General features: G+C 44.0%; 1 protein-coding gene across 1 annotated transcript in view; it reads left to right on the top strand.

The window, feature by feature from the left end:
* Positions 1-593: 593 nt before the first annotated feature.
* Positions 594-12441, top strand: part of LOC130293183 (uncharacterized) — a 294563-nt gene continuing 282715 nt past the window's right edge. Inside the window, exons 1-2 of the mRNA XM_056541664.1 lie at positions 594-943; positions 9400-9511. Of these exons, the coding sequence (XP_056397639.1) occupies positions 886-943; positions 9400-9511 (170 nt within the window). The 5' untranslated portion in view covers positions 594-885. The remainder of the gene's footprint in view (positions 944-9399; positions 9512-12441) is intronic.

The following is a 12441-nucleotide window of genomic DNA, read 5'->3' as shown; positions in this document are numbered from 1 at the left end:
ATATAAAGGTGTTAAATTAACGGGCTGAATAGGCAATTTTTCTCCAATCGTGGTGTCCTTGGGGGAGATTTATCAAGACCTGTGCAGAGGAAAAGTTTCAGTTGCCCAAAGCAACCAATGAGATCGCTTCTTTCATTTTTCACAGGCCTTCCTAAAAATGAAAGCAGCGAGCTGATTGGCTGCTATGGGCAACTGGGCAACTTTCTCTCTGCACAGGTTTTGATAAGTCTCCCCCTTGTCTTTATGGGGTGAAGGGGTGGTTAGAATATATGGGGGAGGTAGGGAAATTAGATTTGGTAGTAGGGTAGTTGGACTGGGGATGTATCTAAAATCGCTCCATGATGCACTCCAAAGTGACACGACACAAGTCCGCCCTTGTGAACCCGATGGGGGAGATTTATCAAAACTTGTGAAGAGGAAAATGCCCAGTTGCCCATAGCAACCAATCAGATCGCTTCTTTCATTTCTAACAAGGCCTCAGCAAAATGAAACAAGCGATCTGATTGGTTGCTATGGACATCTGGGCAATTTTCCTCTGCACAAGTTTTGATAAATCTCCCCCTATATCTAGAGAGATGTTTAGACCTTTTCAATACACTTTATAGAGAACATCTGCTGCGCACGGTTCAATAATTCATCCGCACTTGGGCTGATGTCCTCCGGAGACGATTTCACTGTAAAATGATCTTGTGGTTTTCTCTTTCATGTCATAGGATCCAGTTTACAGGAGTTTATCTGAGGGTTTCATGCAACAAAGAGAAGCATCACCTGAAGTCCCTCACTGCAGCATCTTCATCTTCCTCCTTATAAACCGATACGACGCCGGATGTTTTATTCTATGGACACTTGTTGCTATTTCATCCGTTTTTTCATTTCTCGGTCGATATGATGTCTGACAAAAGAAGACAAGTGAATTTCTTCGTTCTATTACTTCTTCCTAATGGTAAGTTTTTGTTCCATTTGGGATAAGGTCACATAGGTATTTGTGTATTTGCTGCTGTGTATTTTCCTGCCCATTGACTTCAATGGATAGGAAAATATGCAGCAGCAAAATGCGGCACATTTTACCCTACCCTTAGTCTTAATGTTTAACCCCTTAAGAACGCAGCCCTTTTTCACCTTAAGGACTGAGCCCTTTTTCGCAATTCTGACCACCGTCACTTTAAGCATTAATAACTCTAAAACACTTTTTACCGAATATTCTGATTCTGAGATAGTTTTTTCGTGACATATTCTACTTTATTTTGGTGGTAAATTTTCAGTGTTACTTGCATCCTTTTTTGGTGAAAAATCCCCAAATTTCATGAAAATTTTGAAAATTTTTAATTTTTCTAACTTTGAAGCTCTCTCCTTGTAAGGAAAATGGATATTCCAAATAAATGTTATTTTTCTTCACAAATACAATATGTCCACTTTATGTTGGCATCATAAAATGGAAATATTTTTACTTTTTGAAAAAATTTGAGGGCTTCAAAGTAGAGCAGCAATTTTCAAAAATGTCATGACAATTGCCAAATCTGAAGGGACAGATGTTACAGAACTACAACTCCCAGCATGCCTGGGCAGTCTAGGCATGCTCAGAGTTGTAGTTTGGCAACATCTGGAGGGCTACCGTTTAGGCACCACAGTGGTCTCCAAACTGTGACCCTCCAGATGGTGCAAAACTACAACTCCCAGCATGCCCAGACAGCTTTTGGCTGTCTAGGCAAGCCGGGAGTTGCAGTTCGGCCTTCCTAGTGGTTGCCACAGTAAAGATCGCTTTACTTTCACTTTCATATCGCCCCCCCCAACGTCGTTTCGCTACCTGAGCCAGGATCTCTGCAGTCTCCACGATGATTTTCGGTCCCCACGCCATCTTCAGGTAGGGTACCGGTCTCCATCTTCTCCCCCCTGTCCTGCCCGACATCCAGGGGTGGGTGGGCAGAACGGGGGTTTCCATGGCAACCCCCTGTCCTGCGCTGCCATTGGTCAGAACTCAGTTCTGACTAATGGCAGGGGATAGGAGGAGATTGCAGCACTGCGACCTCACTCCTATCCCTCAGGATGATTGGGCAGTCACTCACAACTCAGATCATCCCTATTTTCCGGTTGATCGGGCCACCAGAGACCCGATCGGCCCGGAATAGCAGAAAATCGCATGTCTGAATTGACATGCGATTTTCTGCGATCGCCTACATGGGGGGGTCTCAGGACCCCCCCTCGGTGATGTGTCGGGATGCCTGCTGAAGGATTCCAGCAGGCATCCCGGTCCGGTCCCCAACCGGCTAGCGTCGGGGACCAGAATTCCCACAGGCGTATGCATACGCCCTATGTCCTTAAGGACTCGGGATGCAGGGCGTATGCATATGCCCCACATCCTGAACAGGTTAAAAATCAACTTTGCGCACAAAATGCATTGTGTTGCTTATCTAGTACACAAACTGAGCCAAAACGTGTATTCTACTCTAGAGCAGCATTCACAATTCTGTCACCAGTTAGCAAGCTTGTCGTCAGACGCATCATTTGGCTATGTTCACATGTCAGAATGTCCGCACTGAAAATCTCCGTGCACACGTTGACTCTTCCATGCAGAGAGAGAATTCCAGGAGCAAACAGATAATTCTAGGAGATTTCTGCTCTGAAGGCTGCACAATTGTGAACACAGCTGTGGACTAAAACACAAACAGTAAGGGTACGTTCACACGCGCGGATTTTTTTGCGGGTTTTCCGCTGCGTATTTGAAAGTGGACGGGCTCTTCTTGGCTGTCCGCAGCAGATTTTCCGCAGCGGAATTTACACTGCGGAAAATCTGCCGCAAGCCCCATTGAAGTCAGTAGGGACTGTGGCGGATTTTCCGCAGCGTAAATCCCGCGCGGAAAATCTGCTGCGGACAGCCGAGAGGAGCCCGCCCAATTTCAAATACGCAGCGGAAAACCTGCTAAAAAAATCTGCGCGTGTGAATGTACCCTAAGGCTGGGTCCACACTTCGTATTTTGTCTAGCCGGAGATTCCGAGGGTGGTCTGTTGATTCAGTCGGCGCTAGGACAGCTCAGACTTTGCTGTTCCCATTCTGGCAGAATTTTTTTTGATTCCGACCAGAAAAATCTGCAGTGTGAATGGGTTCACGGAAAACCCATTCACCTGCATGTTTACCTTCATGAAGTGGAATTTTTCAACCAAAATTCCTGAACGGAATTCCGGTCAGAAATTCCGTAATGTGAACCAAATTTTGTGGACTGCTATATGCATACAGTGGTCCCTCAACATACGATGGTAATCCGTTCCAAATGAACCATCGTTTGTTGAAATCATCGTATGTTGAGGGATCCGTGCAATGTAAAGTATAGGACAGTGGTCTCCAACCTGCGGATCTCCAAATGTTGCAAAACTACAACACCCAGCATGCCCGGACAGCCAACGGATTTTTTTTTTAAATCAACTGGTGCCAGAAAGGTAAAAAGATTTGAAAATGACTTCTATTAAAAAATCTTAATCCTTCCAGTACTAATCAGCTGCTGTATGCTTCAGAGGAAGTTGTGTATTTCTTCCAGTCTGACCACAGTGCTCTCTGCTGACACCTCTGTCCATTCCAGGAACTGTCCACAGCAGGAGAGGTGCTTCTACTCTGACGAGTTCCTGACACAGACAGAGGTGTCAGCAGAGAGCATTGTGGAAAGAACTACACAACTTCCAGTGTAGTATACAGCAGCTGTTAAAGGGGTACTCTGCTGCTTAGCGTTTGGAACAAACTGTTCCAATGCTGGAGACAGCGGCAGGAGCTTGTGACGTCATAGCCCCGCCCCATCATGACGTCACTCCCTGCCCCCTCAATGCAAGTCTATGGGAGGGGGCGTGACAGTAGTCACGCCCCCTCCCATAGACTTGCATTGAGGGGGTGGGGTGTGATGTCATGAGGGGGCGGGGCTATGATGTCACGAGCTCCCGGCGCCGGCTCAAGCGTTCGGAACAATTTGTTCCAAACGCTAAGCAGCGGAGTACCCCCTTTAAGTTCTGGAAGGATTAAGATTTTTATATTGAAGTAATTTACAAATCTTTTTACCTTTCAGTTGATTTAAAAACATTTGTTTTCTACCAGGAAACCCCTTTAATTATATTTTTCAAGGAATGTTGCCAGTGTTTTTTTCATGTTTTTTCAATTCTTAGTAAGGGGACACTACTGTTCTGTAGAGATCACTTCTCAGCAGCCATCTCACAGATGGGAGCAGGACCACAGGTAAAACCTGTAATAGATAGATAACACAGATCCACCATTCATAATGGGTGATAACCACAGCTTACTTCTTCTCACTCCTTCACAACCTCTGCATAGAACATGTCCACAAAACTGTCAAGAGGTGAAAGTCACAGCTCCTCTCCTCTCCCCCTCTGCACATTGACCTCTGCACAGGTCACAGAGCATGCTTACCACATTCCTCTAGAAGTCAATGAGCATGTCCCATCCACAGGTTTTTCTGGTCAATTTGTTGCTTTAAAGCATATCTCTAAATGCTGGAAACAGCTGCCCAGGCAAGATAACACCTTAGCACCGAATTGATTTTATTGTTCATTTGCTTCCAAAATGCAAAATGAAAAGGCTTTCTAAATAGTCTTCATTAGACATTTTCTACCATTTTTCTGCTGCTCTAAAAAAAAGACCAGATAAAGCCATCAAACAGACTTTCTTCCCTCAGTGTTAGAGCGAGGAAGGTGCATACCAGCTCAGATAGTGGACTTGGGGGGAGAGACTGTTTCAAGGGCAGTTCACACAGGCTGTCAATAGGGAGGTGAGCAGACACAATGCACTCTGTAGATGAGAATCATATAGGCTGTGTACAAGTATACAGAGAAAGCAGAGCACCCACAGCAAATGACATCGCTGTGGAAGAAAAAGTAAGAAAAATGTTTAATTAAGACTTATGTAGAAAGTGTTCATGCAATCATATAAGTACAAAGGAAGAATAAAAAGGTGCTTTGCTTTTCAAAGGTTTCTATATGCTTCAAAACAATCACATTAGGAACATGCAATGACATTTGCCTACATGTGATAACATTAAAGGGGTACTCCACTGCCCCAGCGTCCAGAACGTTTAGTTCAGAACGCTGGGTGCGGGGGTCATGACGTCACGACCATGCTCCTTGTTATGTCACACCCCCTCAATGCAAGTCTATGGGAGGGGGCGTGACGTACGTCACGCCCCCTCTCATAGACTTGCATTGAGGGGGCGTGGGGTGATCTCACAACCCCCGCAGCCCGTACCGAGCATTCGGAACTAAATGTTCCGGACCCCGGGGCAGTGGAGTACCCCTTTAAATGATGATAACAACCATGTCAGGTCTTTTAGGATCTTCACAACGTGGGCTCGGCAGTGTTGATCCAGATCAAAGTGAAACAATTCCTATGAGGGATCTGTCAGTTTCCTCATCTTTCTTGACCTCAATACAACAATCAGAATAAATCCCTGATCAACGACCCATCTCAAACAATCACAAAGCAAAGCAGATCTGTGACAATGTTATTGCTGCTGCTGTAGTTATCCCCTTCACTGGTAGATTTAAAGGGGTACTCCACTGGTCAGCATTCGGAACATTTAGTTCCGAATGCTGTGTGCGTGCTGCGGGGGTCGACCACGCCCCCTCATGATGTCACGCCATGCTTCCTCAATGCAAGTCTATAGACTTGCATTGAGGGGGTGTGGCGTGATGTAACGAGGGGGCGTGGCCGACCCCCGCAGCACGCACACAGCATTCGGAACTAAATGTTCTGAACGCTGACCAGTGGAGTACCCCTTTAAGAAACTCCTGTAGTTATCCCCTTTTGCTGTTAGAATAAATTTCTTACTGGGGGGCACCTTACATACAGGTTGTCACCAATCTGTCTGTTGGAAGTCATTTCTCCCTACTGGGGGGCACTTTACTGATAGTGGATCAACTATCTGCCTACAGGGTGGAACTTACTAGGGTCTTCCATCTAGGTCTTACATCCAGTGACTCAAAGCAGACGTCACCTGTTAGTCACTGGATGTAACTGGACTTTAAAGGGGAACTCTGCCCCTAGACATCTTATCCCCCCGCCGCCACTGTGGACCCCCGCAATCACGGCTGCAGCATCCCAGACATCTGGTGCACGGAGCGAACTTCGCTCCGTGCCAGATGACTGGCGCTGCAGGGCGGAGGCTTGGGATGTCACAGTAACGCCCTGCTCGTGATGTCACGGCCATGCCCCCTCACGCCCCCTTCCATAGACTTGCATTGAGGGGGCGTGGCCGTGACTGTATGAGCTGGGCGTGGCAATGACGTCACAAGCCTCCGGCGCTGCACCAGACGCTCTATATGAATGCCGGGTGTAGCAGGGAGATCACGGGGGTCCCCAGCAGCGGGACCCTCATGATCAGACATCTGTCTAGGGGAGGAGTACCCCTTTAATCACTTTTATTGTCTGCAGAGCCTGTGTAGTGCTGGTATTTGCCACTATAGATCCACTGTATGGGGGTATTTCTAGTCTTTGTGCAGTGTGTTCTCTTTATTAACAGTATGGGGGTGTTATTCACACACTATATTGTGCTTTGTAGTCATAGGATGGCGGCATTAATCAAACACTTTGTTGTTGTTCTATGTAGTCATGGTTCACCAGTTTTACTTGTCCCTGGTATGCTTGTACTATTAATATTGGTCTGGGTATTGTTTCGTCACAGTATAATGGTAATATGTGTGGTGATGATATTTGTTTCTTTTATACTTTTAGTATTACTTGGCAGCTGTATTATTTATACTAGATTATCACATGTAGAAATACCTTATAGCTATTTTGTCTTGAAAAGATTTTTTATTTTGAGGAGGCAAAACATTGGGGGCTTTACTGTCTATTGCCCCAAATTACCATGTCCCGGCCACACTTCTGATCACTTATCTCTTTTGTTTTATTGAGTTTCAATTAATGTCAATGGTATTGTGATGCTTATTGCCACCTTACTGATAAGATATTCCAATGGGTATAGAAGTACTTCTCCAAACCCAATATTTGTTGTATTAAACACATTTTGTTTACCTGGGCTTTTTATCAGTTTATTCCACATTTGTCCCATTTCCTCTCCTGGGTGACATTGACAAATGTTCCTCATAACATCCACTGATCAATGGTGCCAAACGTGACATCACAAAGGTCGGGCAATTTATTATTGTGATAGGTCATTATGTTGGATTGTGTATTCTGTGTCTCACTTGAGAACATGTACAAGTTGTGTGTAATGGCGGTGCAGATAAAGAGATTTCCTCACTTCTCTGTATGATAATGCATACTCCATCTCTGCTTCTTTCCAAGCCGATAGTTACTATCTTAACTATTTCTTATTAAACTTGTCAAATCTTGTCCTCATTGTAGATTAGAGATCGACAAGCCAAGTCTCTGGCCACTGTAGAATGGAATTCTTATCAATCTCTGCTAGAGATTTACGTGGGAAGGGCTTTAGTGTGCAACGCATTTTGCAAATTAACATTGGCCTACATTTGTGAAAGTGTACCTGTACTTTCAAAAGTTTTTTTAAAAACCTGCAAGGTGACTTATTGCTTTTCATTGCTGTTATTGAAAGTCCCTTCTATGGTGCACAGATATTTTTCATTTTCTCCATTTCAGTGGCAAGACCAGAGCTTGGTCATTTGCCAGCACTATACACACAGGCACTTCCTTTCCCTTACTTCTCTGGCAACTACAATACAGCACCTACTTCTATGCAATGACATAGTGCTGGAGGAGGTGCACTGGACTGAACAGGCTGAATCTGTGCTGTGGGATGATTCACAGAGAAGCCATAGATGTGGGGGGGGGGGAGATTACTGATGTGCTGGCTTGGTTTGCCAGGTTCAATGCCCCCCTGAAGCAGCTTAGTAGGAGCGATATGATCATTTGGGTTCCTTGCTGTCCACGTCAGATATTGTTGCATGACAGACATTGTGGTCGTTCCTTCAGCTTTGGTACAAATTTTTGTGTCCTTTTATGATTATACGTGCATTCATTGTATTGTTGCATGTTTTACATACTTCTGCTGTACCTTGTTTACAACACAGGTGTTGGCACTGTCTACCTGATTAAATATAGTTCCTGCCTCCTGTGACCAGTGAGATGTCTTTGTGGGGGTGGGAGGGTTGGGTATATTTTAGATTGTGTGTTTCTTTATGTATGTATTCATCAATAAAGAATTATGTTTTTTTCATATCATTTTTCAATCAGCGCTGTTTTTTGGAGTAGAATTTAATGTTTTGTGAATGATTGCCTAATTTTCATTGGAGTACAATTGCCTTACACAAGGTTCTATGTAAGCAAAAAAAGAAGGGGTTACACTGAGAACTGATGTTGATGACAACCCTGTTGACTAAAGGAAGAAGGGAAATTACATTCAGGAGGCAGTATTGTGTGCATACAGTAGCACTAACACTGGTATTGACACAAGGGACAGCTGTTAAAAATGTTATGGGTTGTTTATGGGATGCAGGACTGGTGCAAGGATTTTTGCCACCATCGGCAAAAGCTAGTTTTGCTGCCCTCTTGACGAGTGGTTCAGAGGCTGGTTGTCTTACTTTCTTGCAGCAGAGCAGCCCCCCCCGCCCCCCAAAGAGGGAGCACTAGACGGCTGCCTATTTTGCCCATAGCCAGAGCCAGCCCTGATGGAATGGATCCTCTGGAGGAGACAAACAAATACACAACCCAGTTTCTCATCAGAAGCTACCTGCTTGTTGATGGTTTCCATGTAGAAATGTGAGTTCTTTATACTGCACAGAATGAGCTGGTACATGAGTGAAAACACCACAGAGGTTATGGAGTATATATTACATAGATTGTGTGTTTTACATGCTGATTTCTGACAGTATTTATCAACAATGGAGTGCCATATTAATATATTACAATTTACAGATCTAGATGTTTTTGTCCTATGAATATACAGCTAGGAACCTCATTCCTCATAAGCATTGTCTATACCTTATCCAACACCACTGGAGAAACTATATATTTTTTTTATTCCTTTTCTTTAATCTTACAATTCCACATGCCAAAACTTGTTACGTTGTAAGGATCGCAGCTTCTAGACTTCTGATTTCTCCCTTCCACCGATGAAAAGATCTGTCTCATTCATGTGTGAAATTTACTTAGTCTCCCAGAGGAGGTTTGTAGAATTCCCCGAAGACTGTAATGAGTGGCACAGCCCGTGGCATGACCAATATTAAAATCCATAAATCTTCAGGAATGATGGATTTACTATAGAAAGTAAAATGGAAATGAATGGTGAGGGGAGCGGGGACAATTGGAGTGAGTTTGAAGAAATGAGGTATAATGAGACAGAGAGGAATGAGGGAGGAGATGAGATTTATAGAGGCCTCCACGTGACATCTTCTTACTCATAAAGATGGAGTACGTCTCTGTTTCCTTAGGTGTCCTGTGTCAATCTGCTGGGTACCAGCCCAATTGTGACTGTCACCTGGACTGCCCGGCAGGCACGCACTTCTCCGCCGGTGGCTGCTGGGAGTGCCCCTCTGGATTCTAGTAAGTGGAAATCGGGGGAAAGTTTGTATATTATTTGCTCTTAGTCATCTTTTCTGCCTTGCAATAAAATCTGTATTTTGTTCTTTCCCTTGAAACACACACTGGCCCTGATTTACTAAAGTCCAACCGACTATTTTTCTCGGTTATTGGGCCTAAATTTTAGTCGCAACGTCTGAGCGACTTTTTCTGTGACCAAATTTTACGCCGCACAACCGACACTTTAGAAACCACTCGGAGTGGTTTTTTTTTCACTCTGAAATGGGCGTGTTTTATGCAATAATGGGCGTGTTCCCCACAAAAAATACTCGGAGTGCTTCCAAAATCACTCTAGAAAAAGTGCGAGTTTGCCTCACACAATAACCGACAGCCAAGAGGCCGAGTGAAATTCCAAAAATGGAGAGATTTCTAACAAGGGACCGTTTACCATTGTGTTTTGTGTGAAAGTAACTTGGTTTATAACCTGAAAACATTTTGTACAGTTCAACACTTTTATGAATAAAATATTGAAGGCTTTTGTGATAGTTAATGTTTATATTTTTTTTTAACACATTTGCAATATTAGGTTTAAATCAATTTAACAAGGAGAATTGTTGTAATGTTTGAAAAATTATAACACATGAATACTTTTGATTCATGAAAACATTTTTAAACAAACAAGTCTAAACCATTTTGACTCACACAAGTAATTTCTTTAGCTCGGAGTTTGTGCGACACAATTGACTAGTGCGACACAAAAAACGTGCGACAGAAAAAAAGACGAAATGTGCGACAGAATAGTAAATAAGCTTGAAAAAAAAAAGACGAGTGATATTGAAATCACTCCCGAATAAACACTCCACTCTTAGTAAATCAGGGCCAGTATGTATACCCTCCTTTGCATCACAATAAAGAGATCACTGTATATATTGCAGCACCTTACAGTTTACATTGCTGCCTGCCGCTGTTTACTCAAATGTACAGTGCATCCGTCTATGTATCATGTTTACATGAGTAAAGGGAGGCATCAAAGATACTGAAATTCAGAAGGAGACCACCTAGCATGTAGCATTGTTTTATACATTACATTGGGGCATTGGTAACTGGCCCAGCTGGTGCCTCACATCTATGAATGCAGTGTCCTTCTGTGTGTTTCCAGCTATGTTCTACAAGTTTAAAGTCTGTGATTTACATTGCTTATGTTTAAATTATGAACTGTGATTGTTGCTACTACTTAGTTGCTGTCTTTTGTCTTTGTCCATACCTTCCAACTTTTGCTGAGAGCAAAGAGGGACAGGCCACGCCCACTAATCACGCCCTCGGCCACACCCCTAGCCACGCCTCAACACGCCAGCATGTGCAGAATGGGAATACCTCTTTAACAGCAATAACGTTGTCAGTCTGTCATCTAAGTTTAGGAGAACATCCTATACAGGTGACTGACTGACAACAACCCCCATCTTTACCACAATAGACCATATAGAAGATTAAGTACAGTTGCCTCAGGTGACTAACAACAACCCCCATCATTACCACAATAAACAATAAATTAGATTACATACAGTTACATCAGGTGATATCTTCTCCTTTTTCTTCTCCATCCGGCCCAGACCGTCATGATGATTGCTTCCTGCTACGACTACTCTCTGCAGAACCTGTTGAAAAAAACATTTCAAGCTCCACATTTTTCCAAGACCTATAATGCCCTAAACCGTAATAATAGGTGACCAGAGTAGGTAGGGCCCCTCCGGAGAGAGTTGCCCCTGTAGATAAATCTGCCAGATAGCTGTCCACCCTATGAAAACCCATATTATAACCTATGAAGATAGTAGGTAGCCCCCTATTAGCTTTGTAGTTAGTCCCCATATTAGCTAGGCAGGAACGTAGTAGATAGTCCCCCAAGTAGGCAGCAGTTCCCCCACATTAGATAGGCAAAAGTACCCCCACATTAGATAGGCAGCAGTTCCCCCACATTAGATAGGCAGCAATTTCCCCATATTAGATATGCAGAAGTACCCCCACATTAGATAGGCGGCAGTTCCTCCACATTAGGTAGGCAGCAGTTCCCCCACATTAGGTAGGCAGCAGTCTCTCACATTAGACAGGCAGTAGTCCCCCACATTAGATAGGCAGAAATACCCCCACCTAAGGGACGCAGCAGTACCAACAGTCACAACAACCGCACATCCCACTGCCACCCCCCACCATTCCCACGCCCACCTGACCGCCCGCCGCCACCATGCCATACATACCTACCGCTGTTCGGGTCCTCTGTATTCTCTCTCCGCACGGCCTCTTCTTCTCTTCTTTCCTCTTCCTCTGTGCTCCGGCATCTGAAGATGTCACTCGCACATCAGAGCACAGAGGAACGGTCCAGCCTCTTGTGTCTGCTGGTCTACTGTAGCCATGGGCACAAGAGGGATTGACAGGGTGAGGAGCCAATGGCTCTTTACCCTGTCAAACCTTTTACTGAGCGGCACATTTAAATGTACATGCCTCCAATTGAACATTGAAGTGTTTTTGAAAGGAAGAGTGGCCAAATATTGCCACATCAAGGTTTCCCACGCTAGTTTACTCCTACCCAAAACGACTGATCACTGTAATAAAATCATAATGGCTTCAACAAAGTATTAGTATAAGGGTGTGCACACTTATGCAACCAGGTTATAGTGTGTTATTTTTTTTCTCCCCTTAAAGATTTTAGTTTGTTTTGTAATTGAATTGCTTATGTCACAATAAAGGTGGAAAAATCTGACACGTTTTCTGTTTGTCTCATCCTTTAAAGAATGAGACAAACAGAAAAAGGGTTGTGCAGACATAGATTTAAAAAAAAGAACTAATTTCTTCCAAAAACAGTGCCACACTTGTCCTTGGCTGTGTGTGGTATTACAGCTTGGCTCCAAAAGGCTGTATGAGTATTCTTATAGGGGTACTCTGCTGCTCCAGTGTTCGGA

The sequence above is a fragment of the Hyla sarda genome, chromosome 10 (assembly GCF_029499605.1).
Source record: "Hyla sarda isolate aHylSar1 chromosome 10, aHylSar1.hap1, whole genome shotgun sequence".
In the NCBI taxonomy this organism is placed as follows: Eukaryota; Metazoa; Chordata; class Amphibia; order Anura; family Hylidae; genus Hyla; species Hyla sarda.
Note: the sequence above shows the minus strand (reverse complement) of the source record. Positions and strands in the feature narration are given on the sequence as shown.